At 50.8% G+C, this 23,418-nt stretch overlaps 1 protein-coding gene across 1 annotated transcript; it reads left to right on the top strand.

Annotated features, from left to right (window-relative positions):
- Positions 1–1,573: 1,573 nt before the first annotated feature.
- On the top strand, positions 1,574–14,431 carry LOC115647723 (outer dense fiber protein 3-like). The gene is made up of 7 exons (XM_030554467.1): positions 1,574–1,663; positions 4,294–4,428; positions 4,911–5,114; positions 11,379–11,480; positions 13,000–13,121; positions 13,313–13,453; positions 14,351–14,431. The coding sequence occupies exons 2-7, from the start codon at positions 4,320–4,322 to the stop codon at positions 14,429–14,431; spliced, it is 759 nt and encodes a 252-aa protein (XP_030410327.1). The 5' UTR covers positions 1,574–1,663; positions 4,294–4,319.
- Positions 14,432–23,418: the final 8,987 nt, after the last annotated feature.

Below are 23,418 nucleotides of genomic sequence, written 5' to 3'. Positions count from 1 at the left end.
CCCCCCCCCGAATACGCTACATGATTGCTCCTCCCCCCAGCCTCCTGCACATCCTGAAACAGCTAATTGCAGTGGGCAGGAGGCGCGAGGAGGGGCGGGGGGAGGCACTGATCACAGGGGCCTGCTGGCAGGCAGGAAGAGCTGGGGGGGAGGGAGAGGAGCTGATGGGGTGCTGCTGGTGAGTGCTCCAGCCCTGAAGCACCCAGGGAGTCGATGCCTATGTGCCCTGCAGCAGGACTCACGGTCACGAGCCACTCCAGACCGCGTGATGGGGGAATTGGTACAAGAAGGCAAGGCCACCCAGAGGACTCAGGGGGCCTAGGGCAAACTAATTTCAGGGGCCCCTTCCATAAAAAATAGTTGCAATATTATAGAATACTATAATTCTCATGGGGGCTCCTGCAGGGTATGGGGCAAATTGCCGCACTTCTCTTCCCCCTCACCCGAACCCTGGGAAGCCCTGCAAGAAGGGGGAAAGGGGCAGGTCCAAGGGGTGGGGAAGGGTTGCAGTGTGTGTGCGGGGGCACAGGAGAGGAGCCAGAAGGAGCGAGGAGAACAAATAGCAGGACTCATGGAGGCAGAGGTCCTGTGGAAAATCACTGTGTGATGATCATGGAATTAAAGACTGTGTCTGAATGCACTGTCTTGGCCTGCACAAGGGGGCTGAATTTGGGTTGCCAGGACCAACCTTCAGTCTGGCATTTCCTACCTTTGAATTTCTTGACTTGCCAGCCGTAAGGTCCATCCTTTTTTCATGTGCTATGAACTCCATGTCCCTGCTCATCTGGGGAGGGGAAGTCCCAGTCCTGGCCCCCCATCACTGGTGCCCACACTTGAGTGGCACTTTTCCCTCGGCTGTGGGTTAGGCTGCCTGACTGGGCCCGACCGATTCCTGGGAGCCCGTCACCTCTGATGGCATCATGCCAGCGGTTGCCTTTGTAGGGCAACGGCTTGGACTGCCCTGTACCCAGGGTGACTGCGCCTGGTGGCATGGGCTCTGTGTCTGGCACAGCCCTAAAGCCGTGTGCCACTTTGCCGGGCAGCAGGAACGGTGATCACAAGCAACAAAGGCGCAGGGCACCCACCCCCACTTGTTACTGTCCAGGGTTGTCTTCCATGTGGCTGCAAGATTCCTGCACGGCCCCTTCCCCCCACGGTGGCAGGGCAAGAGGCCGGGCTCCCCAGGTCTTAGCTTAGCTGCTGGCCTTGTGGCTCCAGCCCTGCCCAGATCTCCTGTTTGTGAGTCCCCCACAGCTAGCCCAGGGGCCCGATCCGTGCTGAGCTGGGCCTGGGCACTGGGGGGGACCCAGGTGGCCGATACCCGGGTGATGAGCGGGCTCAGCGGGGGGAGCAGAGAGCGAGAGCCCGGAGTGGGGGCTGCTGGGGACCCCGGGGGATGCTTGGGGGGCGGGTCCCCCATGTGGACTGCGGGGCCTGGGCGGGGGCAGGTCTCTGCCGGGGGTGCCCGGCCCCGTTGCCAGGAGGCAGCGGGAGGGGGCGGCGCGGACCGGGCTGGTTGCCGGGAGACGCTGTAAACAATGGGGGGAGCGGGGTTAATTCCGGCCCCGCCGCCGCCCGGCTCAGTGCTGCGGTCGCCGCCTCCCGCAGGCTTCCCTCGGGTCCGCTACGCCCCCCCGCAGGCTTCTCTCGGGTCCGAACCCAGGTCAGTCTTCGGCGTGAGCTGACGCGGCTGGGTTCCATCCCTCCCGGGGCCGGATTCCCGGGGACAGCCCTGCCCGACCCCCCCGATCCCGCTGGGGCCCCGGCTCCCTGTCTGCACCCCCCCATCTCCCTGGGGCCCCGGCTCCCTCCCAACCCCCCCGATCCTCCTGGGGCCCCCGCTCCCTCCCAACCCCACCCCCCCAGATCCCCCTGGGGCCCCGGCTCCCTCCCAACCCCCCCCGATCTCCCTGGGGTCCCAGCTCCCTGTCTGCACCCCCCCGATCGCCCTGGGGCCCCGGCTCCCTCCCAACCCCCCACCGATCCCCCTGGGGCCCCAGCTCCCTGCCTGCACCCCCCGATCCCCCTGGGGCCCCGGCTCCCTCCCAACCTCCCCCCCCGATCCTCCTGGGGTCCCAGGTCCCTGTCTGCACCCCCCGATCGCCCTGGGGCCTCAGTTCCCTGCTGCACCCCCCGATCCCCCTGGGGTCCCAGCTCCCTCCCAACCCCCCCATCCCCCTGAACCCCTCGATCCCCTGGGGCTCCAGCTCCCTCCCAACCCCCCTGGTCGCCCTGGGGCCCCAGCTCCCTGCCTACACCCCTATGTCCCCTGGGCCCCCAGCTCCCTGCCTGCACCCCTATGTCCCCTGGGCCCCCAGCTCCCTGCCCATACCCCCCAGATCTCCGAGGGACACCCTTCCTTGGCCCCCCAGATCTCCCAGGGCCCCCAGTTCCACCTCTGGACTCCTGGGACTAGCAGGAGCTGCTGCTCTTTCTGAGCCTCCTCTCCACACTGTTTTTACTGAGCAAATCTCTCCAAAGCCAGTGCTGATCCTAGCCCATGTAACTTTCCTGCTGGGGGTTGTCCCTTCGCAGTCACTGCCTCTGTATTTCCAGCTTTACCAATATATCCTAGTGATCCTTTCCCCTTTCTAGTGTCTACCAGCCAAAGATCTCAGAGTGCTTTACAGATATGAATGAATTAGCTCCTGGGATCAATAGCATGATCCTTTTTACGTATTGGGAAACTGAGGCCCGGAGACGGGTAGTCAGAGGCACAACCAGAGAGAGAACCTGGGAGTCCTGATGCCCAGGCCGCTTCTTTAGCTCCATGCCCTTTCCTCCTCACGCTCTCCTGAAAATTTGCATCAACAGCAGCAGCTTGCCCATCCTTTGAGATCAGGCAGCGCTGCAGAGGCCATGGTGTGTGGTCAACAGCAGCTGTTCCTCTGAAAAATGGTGTGTTCCCTGCCAGTTGTGCGGGTGGGACTCCTTCACGCCTCTGCCAGAATTGGAACGGGAGCCCTGGAGCTCCCAGGCATTGGTCTCTAGTCACCCTGGCAATGAACTTTCCCCTTTGAGCTGTGACTGACCCAGCCCCATTTCCTCCCCAGAGGAAATTTCAGTTGGCTCCACCCACCGCTTATGAGCAGCATCTGTTTGTTGTCCCTGATGCCATAGTAACTGGATAAAAGAGAGAGCGAGAGCATGCAGGATCTCTGTGGGGCAAACCTTATTAGGGCTCTGCCTTGGGAAATCCCAGCAGCACTGGCAGGTACAACTCATTGGCCTTGCGGATCGTGTCTCCCTGTGCAGCTCATCCCCTTAGACCTTCCTGAGAGTTGGTGTGATCCTTGGGTGTGAGTGTCTGTGCAGAGCAGGTGCAGTAGCCCAGTAGAGATGAGCCATGCTAGTTCCCCTGCTGCTGAGCTCTAACTCGGTAGCCCAGCGTGGCATCTCACTGCACAAGGGCCTTTCCCTGTGTGTGCCGGGGGGTGGTCTCTAACGAACCCCTGGGAATGGTAGGAGCAGTCCAGAGAGCCTCGAAGGGGGACAGAAAAAAGAAGCAGAGAAAAAGTAGGATCCTTCCTTGATGTGCTCCAATCCACCAGGCAATCTCTCCTGCAATGGAGCGACTGCTTCTCCAGACCCAGTGACTCGGGAACAGCGGCAGCTTCCCAAGCAATTCCTCTTTAGGGCCTGAGACCCGGCGGAGGAAGCTTCATCCCCAAAGGAGAATTCCAGAGCTAGAGCAGAGCGCAGGTGTGGGACCAGGGTGACTGCGTCACCTTAATGAGAGCCCAGAGCCCAACTCTGCACTAGCTCCTGGGATCAGGACCTGGGGGACAGGACTCCTGCTGCAGTGTGTTGGGTCCTCTGGCTAAAGCTGATTCCCTCGGGGAGCTGCGTGTATGCTGCCCTCCCCTGGCCGAAGCGTGACGGGGCCATTGCCATAGCAGTTCTCTCTGCTGATTGGTGAAAAATAATGATCCTGGTGCAGGGAACCATTCATCTGAGCCTCTCAAACAGCCGTCCGAAGACAACGTCCCCATTGTACGGAGGCACCCGGAGGTAAAGCAATCTGCCCAAGGTCATGCAGAAAGGCTGAAAAGGCTGGGAAGAGATCCCAGGTTGCCTGAATCCCAGTCCCATGCTCTAACCAGTAGACATGTTGCTATGGGATTAGCTGTAGCTGCACTGCTGCCCACTGCTGGAGTGTGAGAGGCCAGCCTGTGTATTGCAGGAGGATGAGCACCAAGTAGGCTTGGGGTCCCTGTTCCCATCGGTGGGGGCAAAGGGCTCTTGCTGCTCCCCAGCTCTCTCCCTAACCGGGGCTCTCTGTCTTTTTACCAGCTGTGGGAAAACACCGGGGATCCAGCATGTCTGCCGATGTCTGGGTGGGAGCATGGAGACCCCACCGGCCCAAAGGGCCCATTGCTGCTCTCTACAGCAGTCCCGGGCCCAAGTACGGGCTCCCCACAAACGTAGGTGAGAGAGAGCGTCAGCGAGGAGCTGGCGAGGCCAGCGGGAAGGGGAGCCCCCCGGGCTCTATGAGGAAGGGTGGCCCGGGACTCCCCGCCAGCATCATGGAAAGAGGGACACATGGGCCAGCTGGCAGATCCACGCACATACCCAATGCTTTGAGGGGGGCTCTCCACCTGCAGCCGAATGGGGCTGCTCACCCACCCCGAGCTCGCCCCAAGGGCGCCCCTCACCACGCCCCCTTGCATCAAGGGATCTCTTACATCTCCTCCACTCACGGTTTTTCCTACACAATAAGACCTGTGCCGAGGAAGCTCTCCCCTCTCCTTGCCCCTCTCAGATCTGGGCTGGGATCCATGCCTGCCCCAGTGGCCTGTGTGGAGACAGTTCTGCCATGCCCCACGCTCCCTCCAGGGCTGGGCTTGAGGGCTCTCACTATCTGGCCCATGCCCTCTGCGCCCTTGCTCTATCTCTCTTTCCTGTTGCAGGTTACCCTCTTCATGACCCCTCCCGCTACCGAGCCCCCGCGTACAGCTTCGGCATCCGCCGCCTCTGTCTGCAGGATGAGTGCTCCCCGGGACCCAAGTACATGGTGCCAGCCAAGATGACCATGAAGGGCAAAGATGGTAACCCTGCCTACTCCATCTATGGCCGTCCCAGGGACCTGATGCCCTTCCTGACTCCCGGGCCAGGTCAGTCTGTCCCCTTCTCACTTGCTGTATATGGCCAGGCTACGTGGGTGTGGCTTGATTTGCGTGTGTGTGATTTGATGTCTGTGATGGAAAATGTCAGCATGTCTGTTAGTCTATAAGTTGCCACAGGACTCTTTGTTGCTTAGTACAGGGTTGTTTCTTCCGGTCCATACTCCAGGGCTCTGTACAATCCAGGTGTGTTTGTCCCGAGTGATTGAGCTCCCTGTAAAGCTGATTTTTTTTAAAAGGCTCCATAGACAATCCTGGCAACTACAGGCTGATAAGCCTGACTCCCAGTGCAGCCAGATTGGTTGAAACTGTGGTAAAGAACAGAATGATCAGACACGTAGATGAACACGATTTGATGAGGAAGAGTCAACGCAGCTTTGGTAAAGGGAAATCATGCCTCTCCAATCTATTAGAGTTATCTGAGAGGGCCTTCAAACACATGGATAAGGGTAATCCAGTGGCTGTAATAAATTTGGACTTTCAGAAAGCCTTTGAAAAGGTCCCACACCAAAGGCTCTTAAGCAGAGTAAGCAGCGACAGATAAAAGGGAAGGTTCTCTCATGGATCAGTAACTGGTTAAAAGACAGGAAACAAAGGGTAGAGATAAATGGCCAGCTTTCATGGCGGAGAGAGGTAAGTAGCGAGGTCCCCCAAGGATCTGTACTGGGACCTGTGCTGTTCAACATATTCATAGATGATTTGGAAAAGGGGTAAACAGTGTGGTGGCAAAGTTTGCAGATGATACAAAATTACTCAAGATAGTTAAGTCCAAAGCTGGTGACACAGAGTTACAAAAGGATCTCACAAAACTGCGCAACAAAATGGCAAATGAAATTTCTTGTTGATAAATGCAAAGTAATGCACATTGGAAAACATGGTTCCAGCTATACTTGCAAAACGATGAGGTCTAAATTAGCTGTTACCACTGAAGAGAGAGATCTTGGAGTCATTGTGGATAGTACTCTGAAAACATCTGTTCGATATGCAGCGATGGTGCGAAAAGCTAACAATGGAAGGAACCATTAGAAAAGGGACAGAAAAGACAGAAAATATCATAGTGCCACTATATAAATCCATAGTACACTCACACCTTGAATACTGTCTGCAGTTCTGGTCACATTCGTCTAAAAGAAAAAGATTAGGGCTGGAAATTAATCACAGTTAATCATGTGATTAAAAAAACCATGGTTAATCATGCAATTAAAAAATTAATTGTGATTAATCATGTGATTAATCACACAGTTAAACAATAATATAATACCATTTAAATAATTTTGGATGTTTTTTACATTTTCAAATATACTGATTTCAATTACACACAGAATACAAAGTGTACAGTGTTCACTTTATTTTTTATTACAAATATTTGCACGATAAAAATCAAAAGAAATCAGGGCTGCTCGGGATGGGCGGGGCAAGTGGGGCACAGGGGCCCCCATGAGAGTTTTTCAGGGCCGTTGGCACAGGGTCCTTCACTCGCTCTGGGGACCCCAGAAAACTCTCATGGGGCCCGGGTCCCTGGAGTTTCCTCCGCTCTGGGTGTTCGGCAGCAATTCGGCAGCGGGGGTCCTTCTGCTCCGGGATCTGCTGCCGAAGTGCCCTGAAGACCTGTGATGGGGGGGCCCTTCCACTCCAGGACCCGCCGCCAAAGTGCCAGGTCTTCGGTGGCAATTTCGCAGTGGGGGGTCCTTCCGCTCCTGGACCTGCCACTGAAATGCCCCAAAGACCCCGGCGAGGGTTCCTTCTGCCCTGGGGCCCAGCACCGAAGACTGGCGAAGACCCTAGGCCCCCTGAATCCTCTGGGCGGCCCTGAAAGAAATTGTATTTTTCAATTTACCTCATACAAGTACTGTAGTGCAATCTCTTTATCGTGAAAGTTGAACTTATAAATGTAGAATTATGTACAAAAAATAACTGCATTCAAAAATAAAACCATGTAAAACTTTAGAGCCTACAAGTCCACTTGGTCCTACTTCAGCCAATCGCTCAGACAATCAAGTTTGTTTACATTTGCAGGAGATAATGCTGCCCTCTTCTTGTTTACAATATCACCTGAAAGTGAGAACAGGTGTTCTCATGGCACTGTCATAACCGGCATTGCAAGATATTTATGTGCCAGATGCGCTAAAGATTCATGTGTCCCTTCATGCTTCAATCACCATTCCATAGGACATGTGTCCATGCTGATGAGGGTTCTGCTTGATAATGATCCAAAGCAGAGCAGACTGATGCATGTTCATTTTCATCATCTGAGTTAGATGCCACCAGCAGAAGGCTGATTTTCTATTTTGGTGGTTAGAGTTCTGTAGTTTCCACATCAAAATGTTGCTCTTTTAAGACTTCTGAAAGCATGCTCCACACCCTGTCCCTCTCTGATTTTAGAAGGCACTTTAGATACTTAAACCTTAAGTCGAGTGTTGTAACTATTTTTAGAACTCTCCCACTGGTACCTTCTTTGTGTTTTGTCAAATCTGCAGTGACAGTGTTCATAAATCAAATAATATACACTGGGTCATCATCTGAGACTGCTATAACATGAAATATATGGCAGAATGAGGGTAAACAGAAGAGGAGACATACAATGCTCTCCAAGGAGTTCTGTCACAAATTTAATTAATGCACTTTTTTTTTTAACAAACATCATCAGCATGGAAGTATATCCTCTGTAAGGGTGGCTGACGCATGAAGGGGCATATGAATATTTAGCATAATTGGCACATAAATACCTTGCAACATCATCTACAAAAGTGCTATGTGAATGCCTGTTCTCACTTTCAGGTGACATTGTAAATAAGAAGCAAGCAGCAGTACCTCTCATAACTGAAAACAAATGTGTTTGTCTTTTAGCGATTGGCTGAAGAGAAGTAGGACTGAGTGGACTTGTAGGCTCTAAAGTTTTACGCTGTTTTGTTTTTGAGTGCAGCTATGTAACAAACAAACAAAATCTACATTTGTAAGTTACACTTTCACAATAGAGATTATATTAAAGTACTTATGAGGTGAATTGAAAAATATTTTCTTTTATCATTTTTACAGTGCAAATATTTGTAATAAAAGCTAATATAAAGTGAGCACTGTACACTTTGCATTCTGTATTGTAACAGAAATCAATATATTTGAAAATGTAGAAAAACATCCAAAAATATTTAATAAATTTCAGTTGGTATTCTCTTCTTTGACAGTGTGATTAGTCACGATACATTTTTTTAATTGCAGTTAATTTTTTTTAGTTCATCGTGTGAGTTAACTGTGATTAATCAACAGCCCTAAAAAGATATATTCAAATTGGCAACTGTACAGAAAAGGGCAATAAAAATGATTAGGGGTCTGGAACAGCTTCCACATAAGGAGAGATCAAAAAGACTGGGACTTTTCAGCTTGGAAAAGAGACGGCTAAGGGGGTCTATAGGTAGAGGTCTATAGTATCATGACTGATGTGGAGAAAGTGAACAAGGAAGTGTTATTTACCCCATTACACAATGCACAAACCAGTGGTCACCCAATTAAGTTAATAGGCAGCAGGTTTAAAACAAACAGAAGGAAGTATTTCTTCACACAACGCACAGTCAACCTGTGGAACTCATTGCCAGGGGATGTGGTGAAGGCCAAAACTATAACTGGATTCAGAAAAGACTTAGATAAGTTCCTGGAAGATAGGGCCATCATTGGCTTTTAGCTAAGATGGACAGGGATGTAACTTCACGTTCTGGGTGTCCCTAAGCCTCTGACTGCCAGAAGCTGGGACTGGACGATGCGGGATGGATCACTTGATAAATTACCCAGTTCAGTTCATTCCCTCTATAGAGTCTGGCACCAGCCACTGTCAGAAGACTGGACACTGGGCTAGATGGACCATTGGACTGATCCTATGGCCATTATGTTTTTACGTTACCTTCGAGAGATGATTCCCCAGCCTCATAGATATTACTGCTAAGGACTGATCCTGAGAGTCAGCCTAAATTCCCTTCTTGTTCATTCTATCCCATTCCTCCTAATTCCCCTCCCCCTTTGTGTATCCTCCTGGCTAATTCCTTTCTGTCCTGGGCTTCACACCCTTCTGATATTTGCAGGGAGCCCGGCAGGAGCACTAGATGGGGGGAGCTCTTAGTTATTCTAGTTCCGCCCTCTCCTAGAAGCAGGGTCGGCTCCAGGGTTTTAGCTGCCCCAAGCAGCGGGGAAAAAAAAAGCCGTGATTGACGGCAGTTCGGCGGTGGGTCCTTCCCTCTGAGAGGAACTGGGGGACCCGCCGCTGAATTGCCACCGAAGAGCTGGATGTGCCGCCCCTTCCCGTTGGCCACCCTGAGAATCTGCTTGCTGCGCTGGTGCCTGGAGCCGGCCCTGCCCAGAAGAGGGCGCTGTGGGGAGCAGCACAGGAGAACTAGCTGTGTGGCAATTCCCAGCCGCTCTAGCCTGGCCTTTCCCAGCAGGGGGCGCTGTGGGGAGCAGGACAGGAGCACTGGCTGTGGTGGGCACTCCCAGCTACTCCGGCCTCAGCCTCTGCCAGCAGGGGGCGCTGTATGGCACAGGACAGGAGCGCTGGCTACACTGCTCTACAGCCAAAATGCTTCTGAAATAAATGTAGTCCAACTTTACTAATTCTGGGTCACTGAGAACGAAAATGATGCTTAAAATTGGTAATTGACTCTAGTTTTCAAGATATGCTACTGGGTCAGTATATATGACCCTTGACTTGGGAATGGCGGAGGATAAGTGAGTTATAAAAGGAAGGGATCTCAATTTAAACCAGAAATGACTAAAATACATCTTTGACTGGATCTATGAATAAATCTATGACTGGTTTGGACACTACTTGCTTTTTAGGCAAAACAATGAATGCTGCAATCTGAAGCTGGTATTACATCATACATGATATGAATTGCATCATGTTATTCCTAGAAGTCATGGATGATGCAATCATAACGAAGCTTACATCACTCTGCTGAACAAATTGCCCTATATCAGCTCTAGAAATCATACAGTGTCGTGCTCTCTTCTTTGTCAGTGTCTGATTTTGCAAAGGGACACATTTCTGTTTAGCCAAAGTGAGCAGAGATGCCTCGTACTTGTGTGAACAGTGCAGATAACTTCTGCTATATTTGTGGTGAAGTCACTTTTGCATCACAAAGGCACAGTATAACCACTCTGATTAAGAAAGCCTGTCACCTTTCTTTTGGCTGCAAAATTGGAGATCAGGACAAAAGGTGGGCCCCACACATATGCTGCAACACTTGTGCAACAAATCTTCGCCGGTGGTTGAACAGGAGAAGGAAATCTATGCCTTTTGCAGTGCCAATGATTTGGAGAGAGCCAACAGATCATACCAGCAATTGTTACTTCTGCATGATGCCTCCAGTTGGGAAAGGTGTGTCAAAGAAGAAAAAGTGGACTGTGCATTATCCAAACATTCCATCAGCTATACGCCCCGTACCCCATGGAGAAGGACTGCCGGTTCCTGATGCACCAGAATCATTCTCTCTTGAGTCAGACAAGGAAGAGGAAGAGGATGAAACTTCTGGTCCTGAACCATCAATGTCACAGGACCCAACTTTTCTCCCATCCTCCTCCTCTGAAGCACACCTCATAACACAAGGTGAACTGAATGACCTTGTCAGGGATTTGGAACTACCCAAGAGTAAGGCAGAACTGTTGGGCTCCAGACTACAGCAGTGGAATCTCCTGGCAGGCTCTCAGGGCAAATGGAGCCCATCAATGCTTGCAGACTATTGCTGGACAGTGACAAGAGATGCTCCATTTAATGAATACAAGAGACAAGCCAAGAAGCGCCAAGTAGACACTGAATAGGACTAAACTATGTACATAATAGTTTTTTTGCCTTTTGTTTCATAATAAATTTTATTGTTATAACCCTTTTGCTGATTTTTAAAGTGTTACATAAACAGGACAGGTGAAATATTATCATGTATAGCAACCATAAACATATGAAAAGACCTAGGTTTACAATTTATGATTAAAACTCTACTATCTACACAATATACATAGACATAAAATGTAAAAACTTAAATATCTTAGAAACAGTAGCCAATCAGTTGTTTTAATTGCCATATTTGAATTCAGCACATCAAAATACATAATAAATATCACATTTTATCTCTGAAGCAGATGACTTCTCAAAAATTGTAGACCAGTGCTATCAGTGAGCTCCCAGCTGCTTCAGTCCACGGTTTGCCAATCAGTGCGGTATGGGGCGTGTCCCCCCTCTCCATGCTCCAATATTATCCTCCCTCTTTGTTTCAGGTCGATATTCTCCAGAGAAAGCAGGGAAATGGACCTATCGCTCCGCGCCCATCTATTCGCTCGCCTCGCGCACGAAGGAGTTTGCGAATGACCAGACTCCAGGTAGGAGAGCCCATGACCTAGCTCCTGCCCCCATCGCCCCACTGCACCACTGGCCAAACACCTCGAGGTTCCCAGGCACAAATCAGTGCCCGAAGGCTCAGACATTTGTCTGGATTTGTCCCCATCCTCCCCTTCCCATTCCCGGGAGCCCTGGCTCCCGCACGTGCCTATCTCCACACCCAGGGACCCTAGAGCCAGTTCAGTGCTTTTCCAGCCTCTTATCCAAAGTGGGTGCTACTGGGCAGGGTGGCAAGAGACTGTCAGAGGGGGGGATCAACCCACTGGTTTGGGGTGCGAGTGGACCCCGGAACCTGGCAACTGCTACTGAATGCTGAACAGAGGCCAGAGCCGCTGGCTACCTGAAAGGGGGTCCAAAGAGGATGGATCTAGACTGTTCTCAGTGGTACCAGATGACAGAACAAGGAGTAATGGTCTCAAGTTGCAGTGGGGAAGGTTTAGGTTGGCTATTAGGAAACACTATTTCACTAAGAGGGTGGTGAAGCACTGGAAGGGGTTTTACTTGACTAACTTAAACTTAAAATTCAAACCTAATAAACAAAGTAAGAACAAAACTTAGGGAAACCGAGCTCTGCCTAGTTTTTTTAAACTTAAAGTTTCAGAAGAACAAGTGCAGCCTCCTAATAGTAGTAGTTCTTGTAGCTAGATAGACTCGCTAGAGATCAAGTAGAAGTAGAATGGAAGTGAGAATGACAGAGCAGAGCGCTGTAGCGAGGTGAGTTACCTTTTCTACAGGGCACACGTGCTGGGGGAAAAAATTTTACTTTTTACCCACAAAATGTTGGGGTGCATTTACCCCATAGGCTAGTATGTTTGTGCATATTGATGACATGCACATACCCACAGAAGTGTCCTTGTGGTGCATCTGTTAAGTTTGTGGGTACAACATTGAACCCCCCCGTGCCATTTTTCATTGTTTATTGGTCTAGATAAAAGGTCACAGACATTGGCGGGGGTACTTATCTACTTAGGTAACAAGCTGTAGGTTCACTTTAATTTTTGAGTAAAAGGTTTTATTATCGATATGTTCACTTTGTCTTAGCTTAACATACAGGAAATGGCCTGTAGGTTTTTTGCATTACCGCCAAACCTACTTTAATATAAATTTATAAACCTATTACAATGCATCAAACACTTAAACTATAAGAAAAAAAATATATATATATATATGCAACCAAGCAGGTTAATCCTATAGGCTACACTTCCTTGTCTCATCTCACTCCTGCCCTCCCCAGCCCTCCCCATTCTCTTCTGCCCTCAGCCCCCCGAGCCCTGCCCCTCTCCGTCTCACTTCACTCCTGCTCTCCCCACACATCCCACCCTTCTCCTTCTGTCCTCACCCCCAGTGAACCCTGCCTCTCCCCAGTCTCACCTCACTCCTGTCCTGCCCTCCCCTGCCCTCCCCCGCTCCCTAGAGCAGCCCTGTCAGATTTCTGATTTGTCCAAAGTGGTGGTTGAATGTCAGTTCTTTCCCTCACTGACCCCTCTTCCCCCATCCCAGGGCCTGCCGCCTACGGGCTCCCCCCAATGATTGGGCCCAAGGTCGTCGGCAAGAGCTCTGCCCCAAACTATTCCCTCCTGGGACGCAGTTTGGTTGGCAGCTTCTATGAGGACCTGAGCAAGGTGAGAGGTAGCCGCGGAGCTGGGGAGGGGGGTACTCAGATGGAAGGAGGTGAGAGAAGGGGGATGAGGGACACACTGGCGATGGGGAATGGGGGTGTAGGATGCCAGCTGGGTTGTGGCTCAGCTTGTTTGAGGGGAGCAACCCTGGGAATGAACTGTTGGTGACTGAGCTCTGCTCTCCTTGTGTGCAGACGCCAGGGCCCTGTAACTACCGTGTGGTGGAACCCAGCGTGTACAAGACCCGGGCCCCCCAGTACAGCATGCTTGCCCGCAACATGCTCCCTGGGGACAACACGCAGAAACCAGGGCCCGGGGCACACAGCCCGGAGAAGGTGAGGTGGGGGCCGGGACCCACATACACATGGGCTCACAAGAGTTGTTGTGGCAGGGATGTGCTGAGAATGTGTTGGTTGGCGGAGAGACTGGAGATCTCATGGAGAGATTTCCCTGGCAGTGAACAGCCCGTGTGTGTGTGTAGGGGGTGTGATGCAATGTGTGTGAGGGGGTGATACAGTGTGTGTGGGAGAGTGATGCAGTGTGTGTGGGGGGGGTGATGCAGTGTGTGTGTGTGGGGGTGATGCAGTGTGTGTGTGGTGGGGGGTGATGCAGTGTGTGTGTGAGGGAGTGATGCAGTGTATGTGTATGGGGGTGATGCAGTGTGTGTGGGGGGGTGATGCAGTGAGTGTGAGGGGGTGATGCAGTGTGTGTGTGTGGGGGTGATGCAGTGTATGTGTATGGGGGTGATGCAGTGTGTGTGGGGGGGTGATGCAGTGAGTGTGAGGGGGTGATGCAGTGTGTGTGTGTGGGAATGATGCAGTGTGTGTGGGGGGTGATGCAGTGTGTGTGTGAGAGAGTGATGCAGTGTGTGTGAGTGCATGTGTGTGTAGCGGGAGAGCTAAGGTCTCACACAGGATTGTAGTCACAGGGGGATGTTGAGATCTGATGGGGGGCACGTGTGTGTTTATAACATGGGGGGATGTATGTGGGGGATGTAGTGTATGTGAGAGGGGGGATGCAGTGTGTGTGTGTGCGCATGTGCGTAGTGGGGGAGCTAAGGTCTCATGAAGGATTGTAGTCTTGGAGGAGCATTGAGCTCTGATCGGGGGGCGGGGGGTGTGTGTGTTTCTAACGTGGAAGCCAGGATCTCCGCAGGGTGCCAGCAGGTGCTGGAGGGAGGAGCTGAGATCTCATGCACTGATCCTGCGGTGTTTTGCTCCCTCTCCCTGCAGTACGTCCAGCAGCGTGGCCAGACCTTTGGGATCCGCCACTCCGACTACCTGGCGCCCCTCATCGTGGACGTGGTGGATTAAGTGAACGCGCTCGGAGAAGCAGAGGGAGCGACTGGTCACGGGCGTTAGAGAGAGGGACGGACTGGACAAGAATTTTGCATTTGAAAATCTTTGCTGACTTAATACTCTGTCCAGTCGCCTTCGGCAAGTCAGCCTCCAGCTCCTCAGGCCCTGGGAGACCCGGGGAGCTTGGGCCTGGCGCCTTTGGGCCATTTGGCAGCAGCCAGACAGTGGAACCGGAGCAGGCTGTCATGTGAGTGTGAGCTCCAGCGGGTGTGTGGAAAGGGGGTGAGGCGAGGTCAGGCTGGCTGCAGTGCACCAGACAGACCAGGCTCTCTTGCACTAGCCACAGTAGCTCGGGGCCCCCCTCACATTCTGACTTTCACTCCTGAGGGGGATCCGTTCACAGCAGCAGGCACCGGGGAGGCCAACGCGCCCACGCTGTCATCTCTGTGTGCCTCTTCAGTGCCGAGGACGGAGCTAGTCCTTGGAGCATGGCTAGGAGACCTAATGCAGCAACTGGCTCCCACGCAATGCAGCCCAGCCCACCAATGCCCTTTCCCCTTGGCTTCCCTCCTGGGCCGCTGGCGAACAACTGCTGGATCCTTGCCCAGCGCTTTCTGCCAGCCAGTGAGGAGGTGGAAGGGTCTCATTTTGACTGCTCTGTGCCCTGAGGTTTCCCCGTCAGCTCCTGGGATTGTGTCTCTCTCTGAGCACAGGCCGCTGCCACTATCAGCTACAGGCTATTGTCCAGGGCTTTGTCTAGCCTAGCAGTAAGCTTCCCACCCATCCCCTGGCTGGCCAGTTCCCTCTTCCCACCCATCTCTCTTCCAGGGCATCTTCCCAGACCCTCGACCTACATTTCCCTTTGTGCAGTTTGAGCCCACTCCTCCATATCACCCTCCCCCTTTATCATGCTGATTCCTCTCCCTATTCTCCTGCTGTCCCTTGGTTGTCCCTTAGCCAGCCTCGGCAGGGTTAGTGCTTTCAGCTTCCCCACCCCACAACTCAGTGGCCCCTGGCCCTCAGCAGTGTAGCTGCTCTTATCTGAGTTCCTGCCACTGTGTTCACATCTTTTTGGCGCTCAGATCCCTGGAGCTGATCACAAGCTGGGCTCTCCCTGGAGCTACGCAGAGAGGGCCCCTGCCTGCATTTGGATGAGAGGCCCAGAGCTGAGCGTCTCCCAGGTTGCGAGCCGTGTTTGCAACTCCCTGTCCCGTTCTGATTTCCATGTTCTGAACCTTTTCTGTCTTCCTTGTGTTGGGATGGATCCCATTGCAATGTGCTGCACGGTCTGTGCTCCATGCTGAGGTCACTCAGGATAGAACTTGGATCTTCCTGCTCCAAAAACACAGACTGCACCCACATGAGCTACAGGAGAATCACCCCTTAGCTGTCCCTGTAATTGGCTCACCACACACTATTGTGCAATTCTGATTCTGTCCAGTAGAGGGCAGTGCTCTTGCCATCATTCTCTGTGTCACACGCTAGTTAGTTCATTACAGACACTATATATTTATACCCAGATGTGGTTATAATAACCACATCCCCATCTCTGCAGGGAAACTGAATGAAAAAACGAGCTCCAGGCGAGGCACAAACCACCTTAGAGGGTTCTGGAGAGGCAGAACCTGCTCTAGCTCACAGAGCAGTGGGGTTACCTAGGCCCAGATGCTAGAGAGCAGACAGCTCGGTCTGGAGTGGTGGTCAGTCTAGGGAAGTTACAAATATTCCATGAGAGCAGACTCCCACTCCTTCCCTGGGAGACAATTCACCAGCCCCATAGATCATAAACATTAAGACCAGAAGAGACCCAGCCTCATGCAATTGTTTCTGCCTCACGCTCAGATCTCCTGATTGAGCTGATGCATATCCTTTAGAAAGGCATCCAGGTTTGACTCACTGTGTCCCTAGGTCAGATTTTCCAATGGTTAATTACCCTCACTGTGAAAACATGGCTGCTTATTTCTAGTCTGAATCTGTCTGCCTTCAGGTTCCTCCTTCCCCTTCGGGGTAATTGTAGATCACGGTCAAGTCCCCTCTTAACCTACCCTTGGATAAACTAAAGCGGACACGTTTCCTTAGTCTCTCACTATAAGCCAGATTGTCCAGAGCTGAGATCCTTTTCCTGGCTGTTTCTTGAACCTTCTCCAATTTTTCAACATGTTTTCTGAAGTGCGAACACAGAACTGAGCACAACATGCACTAAGGTGGAGAAGCCATGACTGTATCCGCCATGGGTCAGCATCCTGCCTCCTCAGCCGTGGGCAACACAAATCCCCCCCCTCAGCCTACGCAGGCTCCGCTGTCCCTCTGCTGGTTAGCAACAGGCACACCTCAACCTCTGAGCCCTCCGAGGGGCTTCTTGGAGCATCCCGCCCTGCTCCACTGGACACTCACAAGATTCACTGCTCCCGAAAGAACAGCCCAGCCCACCTCACCAGCTCCACCTGAGATCTCAGCACCATTGCTTCACACGCAGCGCTTGGGAACGTTTAGCCTGAAAACAAGCCGAGTTTATTTAACAAAGAGATTCAAATGGTAGCAAATAGAAATCCTGGAAACAAATGGTTACATATAAAATAAAAGCAGAACCCGCATTGTGAAACCTGGATGTATTTAACTAACGCTCACCCAAAGACCTTGCAGTGTTCTGCAGCCAGGCCGTGCTGTGCTCTGTTTTTCACGAGGGAAGCCACACTACCAGCTTGTCTCCTCGGTGAAGGGTGCCGGAGGGGAGGGGTAACCTCTGCCCCTCAGGAATGCTCCAGTGCTCCCTTCTCTTTACTCATTGACAGGGTGCTGCCCTGCTGGTTGCTGGAGGCTTTTTCCCTGCGTGTCTCTTTCTTGTCGGTTTGACAAACTCTCGATCAGCATTCGGCTCAGTCTGTGGACAGTCTGTGAACCGGCCTCCTTTGTGAAGCGGGCAACACCCAATACCCAATACCTGCCTGAACTCCCAGACCTTAAGAATATGGTTTCTGGTACAGATACGTAATTCCAGAAACAGTATCTGTCCATACGCTTTGCAATGAGTATGATGACCAGCTCTGGGCAGAGCCCCCACATGCCACCCTTTGGTAAACTTAACATGTACATGTCCAATCCAAGGTATCTCTGTTAAACACCATGCAACTCTGTGCCTGCTCAGGGTCCTGGATCACACCTCCCCTCCTACGCTGACTCTTGATTCTGCCACTGGCTAATGTATATGTCAGCTTGGAACTCTCTTGCCCAGACAGTGCATCTGCCACCACATTTCCTTTGCCTTTAATACGGACAATTTCCATATTATATTCCTGCAGCGCTGTGTTCCAGGGCATCAGCCTGGAGTTGGACCTTCAGCCCTGTGCACCTGTACCAAAGCAGAGGGGTCTCCCTTGGAAGCTTATTCCAATACTCAACTATCTTTATAGCTAGCAGGTTTTTCCCAATATCTCACCTAAATCTCCCTTGCTGCAAATTAAGCTTGTATTGTCCGGGAGAGGCTGAGCAGTCAGGACATCCATTTCTGGGAGAAATAGAAGACTGGGTCTGTGCTGGCGTCACCCTGCAGTATGAACAAGGCTGGTAAGAGCTGAACTGTGCCTGGCTGCAGATCACACGCACCAAGCTGGAAGTGGCTGACGTGCTGGAGCCTGTTGGGGAGCAGCCCAGGACTGGAGGCTGCAGAAGCAGAGCAGTGTGCAGGGCACCCCAGGTTAGAGCCCGGGTGACACAGCTACTCACTAGTCTACACTGTGCCCTGGGTCTGTCACACTCTCATGGCTTTGTCCTGTTCAGGTACCATTACAATAGGAGACGCCCAGGGGCTTTCTGACTCAGGGATTCCCCCGTTCCACGCAGGCTTTCCACCTCCTCCAGAACTTGTTGCTGCATTTCCCCTTTAGCCAGGGATGCTCTGCTAGGAGCAGGGCGGGGCCCTGAGGTTTGCCTGGAGTCTGTAATCTTGGCAGTTAAAGCTGGTGAGGAAAATCCTGTTTATGGTGCTTGGAAAGGGCCGGCGTATCCTGCTTTGGGGATGGATCTAAACCCGCCCTGAACTCAGGGCTTTCCAGGGGATTCTCTGCCCTTCTCTCCCTGACCAAATCCATTAAAGGGATGGGGACAGTTTCTTCATCAACACAACAAATCAAATTTACTGCCATCTCCCTTGGAGGGTAAGTTTTACTCTATTGATATGCACAGTTTGCACCGTTCCTCTGCTGCTGGGCTTCCTTACATCAGATGTGACGACCTTCACCCCTTCAAACTTCTTCCAATGTCCTTCCTATAATCCTGCCTTTTGTTTCCCTTCACTGGGGTCAGCACTAACAGCAACTCAGCAGTGTCAAATGATCTTTCTGCAGTTCGCCGATCGTACCAAGTGTGCTGAGTTCCCTGACGTTTTTCAAGAGTCTGTCTCCCTCAATTCCTCATTACCTGTAAATTCTCCTTAAAACGAGTGACATTCTCCCCTACAGGCTGTCCTCTTTCCTCAGTGCTGCCCTCCCCAGAGCCTCCAGTCAAATCTAAGGGCTTCTTGACACTGGCACTTTTCAGCACTGCAACTTTCTCACGTAATGGTGTGAAAAAACACCCCCTTGAGCGCAGCAAGTTTCAGCGCTTAAAGTGCCAGTGTAAAAAGTGCACCAGAGCTGGGAGCACGGCTACGCCCCTCGTTGAAGTGGTTTTTTTAGATTTGCCAGTGTAAATTAGCCTTAAGGGTCCCCTCACCTGCTTCCCACATAGGAGATCAAAGGGGGAAAGCCAGTAGATTCTCGGGGAACACTTCTGTCCACACTGAGCAAATGATTAATTAAAATGTCCCAATCATTCTCATGCCTAGTGACGTACGTTCTTAGCACAGCTCTCACAGTTCCAAGACATCTTTCCGTTAACCCATTTGGTTCTGGGATATAGGGAGCAGCCTTTCTATGCTTTGCTCCACGTCAGTCCCGTGACTTTTGGAAGACTACAGACATTGAATTTGCACCACAGTCTGTCAAGATTTGTCTGGGAAAAATTAATCGGCTAAAAATAGTGAATAGAGCTTTACCCACTGGTTAGCCTATTCCAGAGCTTAATTACCCTTACAGTTAGGTTTTTCCTGATAGCTAACCCAGTGGTCTCCAATCTTTTTATACCCAAGATCACTTTTTGAATTAAAGGGCAATGCAAGATCTACCCTGCCCCTTCCCTGAGGCCCTGTTCTTTCTGCAAAGCCCTGTCCTGCTCACTCCATCCCTGCCTCTCTCCGTCGCCTACTCTCCCCCACCCTCACTCACTTTCACCAGGCTGAGGAGGGGGTTGGGGTTTGGGAGGGGTGCGGGCTCTGGTTTGGGCCTGAGGGATTCCCTGTGTGGGCCGAGCCTCGGGCAGAGGGTTGGGGTGCAGGAGGGGGTGAGGGGCTCAAGCTCTTGGAGGGAGTTTGGGTGCAGGAAGGGTCTCCAGGCTGAGGTGGGGGGTTGGGATGAAGAATGGTTTACAGGGTGCTGGCTCCAGGAAGGGTCTCAGCGCTGGTCATTGGGATGTGGCCTCAAGCCGAGCAGCTCTTACCTTGGGCGGCTCCCGGTTTGCATCACAGCGAGGCTAAGGCACCCTGCCCCCCACACCTCTGGGGCCTCGCTGGCCACATATAGGAACAGTGTGGTGCCAGGGTAGGCAGGGAGCCTGACTTAGCAGCAGCCCTGCTGCGCCACGAGAGAGCGCAATTGACTGGGAGATTCTCTAGGATTGAGCAGTCCATCACCACGGACCAGTTGGTGACCCCTGATCTAACCTAATCCTCCCTTGCTGCAGATTAACCCACGTCCCTAACAGGGAGCTGTCTCTTTAAGAGCTCTCTGGTGTGGGCAGGGTGGATAGGAGCGAGTTGTGTCTGGGTCGTTGTTGCTAGGCAGATTTCGCACTCCCCAGCCAGAAGCTTCTGGAATTGGTTGCGGTCGTTTAGGGGCTGCTCCAATCGGTTCCCTGGTGCTGGGATCAGACCCCATGAGGGCAGCAGTCAGGGCAGCTGCTTTGCGCCAGGCCCTGTGCTCTGTGCGGCAGGGAGAAGCTGTGCCCAGGAGCAGGAAACAGGCTGTTTGCTGAAACTCGGAAGCATGTTGCAGCAGGTCAGTGATTTTGTTACAACCCTCCAAGAGGGAAGCCTGAGGAATGTAAATTACAGGGGAAACTGGGAGGGAAAAGTAATTCCTTTTATTTTAATTATACACTTTGAATTTTTCACTTTAGCCAAACACTTTTAATTAAATTGTCTCAACGTGTGTGAGTCACCAACTTTTCTGTAAATGTAATCGTGGAGAAGAGTCATTTATGTTTTGCTGTTCTCAGTTTTGCATTTACTTGTAACAGAGTTGAGTTTTTTTTTATATCTATATACTTAATGGGGTGGTTGGTTAATCAGTTATCTGATTGGCTAACAGTGTTTTCAGCAGAGGAGGAGAATGAGTCTGCCTGGATTCCAGCTGAAGATTCCTGAAAACAATTGGAAGGAAGATGTTGCTTTTGACTCAGCAGACTGTGTAGATTTAGTGATCAGAGACTTTAACTGAGACTCCAGAGAAGTCAGCCTAAGCTTTAGGGAACCCAAGATCCTTTTCAGCTATATTACCACCTAACCAGTTGTTCCCCATTTTGTAATTGTGCTGTGATGCTGGTAAACCAAGTGTCAGCTGAGAACTGAGAAACTCACAGCTGGAAGCCAGGCCAGTTCACTTGTGTATAAGTATAAATGAAAGTGATTGTTCAATATCTAAGAATCTATTTGGTGTTTAAACATCCTGACAACTAATGGGATGGTGCATGCATTGTTTTCACTTACCTGTACCCAGTTAGAAGGTAATAGCAAACATTTACATTGTATATAGCCCTGTAACTAAATCACCCATCCAATGAGAAAGAAGGCTTGTGTAATGCAAATGAAGAAATTTAACGGGAAGGTGGGAATTCTTGTGCATTTGAAGACAAGTGGTCACTGTGTGTGCTGATCAAAGACCTTAAATGCATCCTTCTCCCTCTGCCAGAGAAGGAGCCCACATCAATAGTGACTCAATGAGCTTCTTTATCTGAGAAGAAACTATAAGTATGGACACAAGGGAAAATTCTTCATCTCTGGACTGGTTGGATTCTCACAGGCAGAATAACCGAATGAGAAGAAGAGTTACTCTGAGGAGCCTGAAAAGACTTTTGGGAAACTACCAGTTTCCCAAATCTCTGCTGCCTTTCGGAATTCTAGACTGTGACTAACCTGTACATATATTTTTATCTGCTTTAACATCTCAATAACTCTCATTCCTTTCTCTTAGCTAGTAACTTTAGTTAGTTTAGTGTCGAATTGACTATCAATGTTATCATGTGAGATCTGGGATGCAAATTGAGCTGGGTGAGTGTGGAACTATATACAATGTGACTATTTTCTTGATTTTTGCAGGAAGTCACCACCATTTAGCACACATTCCAGCTTGCCGGCAAGGCAAGACAGACTGGAGTGTGTAAGAGGACTGTCTGTCACTCCATTGTCAAACTATTATAGTACTTTGGAAGTTTCACACTTGATACTTATAATTATAGACATAGGACCAGCTAGGATCTCTGCCCTGGTTTTTGACAGTCTACCCTGAAGACCAGGAGTCTCTCCAGACAGTGTCTCATGTGCACTGGATTTTTTTCCTAAGTGAAGTACTTTGCACTTGTATTTACCTTTCTCCTTTTCCCTCTCTTTAATCAGTCTGCTGATGGCTGCTCTGAGAAAACTGTTTCTCTGTCCCTGCCTCCTTCAGGTCTTCAGCAAGAGCCTGCCCCAGGAACCATCTGATCACTTGCAGAGTCTCGGGCTCCTCGTTCCCCAGCCACATGCAAGCAGGGCAGATGACCAGGAGACCACCCCGTGATGGGTTTGGTCACAGAGACCTCCTTGGGATTGTCATCTGATTTGCTGAAATTAGCTTTGATCCCATTTTCCCTGTCAGCTTGGGACTTCCAGAGCCCTGTCTTGTTGAGCCAGAGACACTAGCCTGCTGCAACCCAGATCCAGCGTCTGGTCTATATCCCCAAAGCTGCAAACTTAACTGAAAACAGCTCAGCAGATTATTTGTCTCAAGCCGCAAGCCATGCAGTTGCCAATGTACCTCAGTCCAGTTCCATACACTTCAATGATATTCTGTGCCCTACAATTATGGAGAGACATTTTATGCTGTTCAGGTTAGAAGAAATCCTGGCGAGGGTCAATTTTGCACTTTGAAATCATTCTAATTCTGGCTGAAAAACTTTGTCGGAGAAGGGACTTCCAGAATGCCCTAGGTTGATCAGACTTGCAATTAATCCCACTGCAATCTGACCATTGAAGAAGTTCCCCTTAACTCATTCCTTTTCTTTATTAGCTGAAGTCTCTCACAAGACCCAGTTCTCTTGGCTGCCCATGCATGGAGATGCAATGGCTGATGGTTCTCATTGATTTCACTGTATATTAGATATGAGCAGCTGAAGGTGGAGGTGCAGAAAGGTTTTCTCTAATCCAAGGAGGGTAAGGTGCCTTCCTTCAATCTCAAATTGATGGAACTGTCCTCCTTTACGCTGGTTCAGCATCTACCCTTCAACTGTCAACCTGGAAGAATTCATTACCATTGCGTTCCTGTGACCCATTAGAGAGACGTGTTTCCAAGGAAAGAAAAAGTAGCGCACATAGACCACCTCCCAAACAACATTCTGGATCTAAATCCACACAATCTGGTGCTATTTAATTTTCATTCAAATGTAGTTTTGCATGTGGTATTTTGTGAAACATTTTTATTTGAAAGTGCAGGCTCTCTCTTGGTGTAAATCAGCAGAGTTGCTCCAACTTCAAAGATGTTCAAGCCCTTAAAATTAAAGGAGGATCCTTCTGCCCTCTTCCCTGGCTGTGGAAGCCTCTCTTGGGGATATCTTTTACGTTCTAAACAATATTCTGGTTCAGAGAGAAATGCTTTCTGCAACTTAAACCTTATCTACAAAAGAGGATTGAATCCTTTCACTCGCCATCATCCCTA

The sequence above is a fragment of the Gopherus evgoodei genome, chromosome 1 (assembly GCF_007399415.2).
Source record: "Gopherus evgoodei ecotype Sinaloan lineage chromosome 1, rGopEvg1_v1.p, whole genome shotgun sequence".
Taxonomy (NCBI): domain Eukaryota; kingdom Metazoa; phylum Chordata; order Testudines; family Testudinidae; genus Gopherus; species Gopherus evgoodei.
This window is presented reverse-complemented; position numbering and strand designations above follow the sequence as displayed.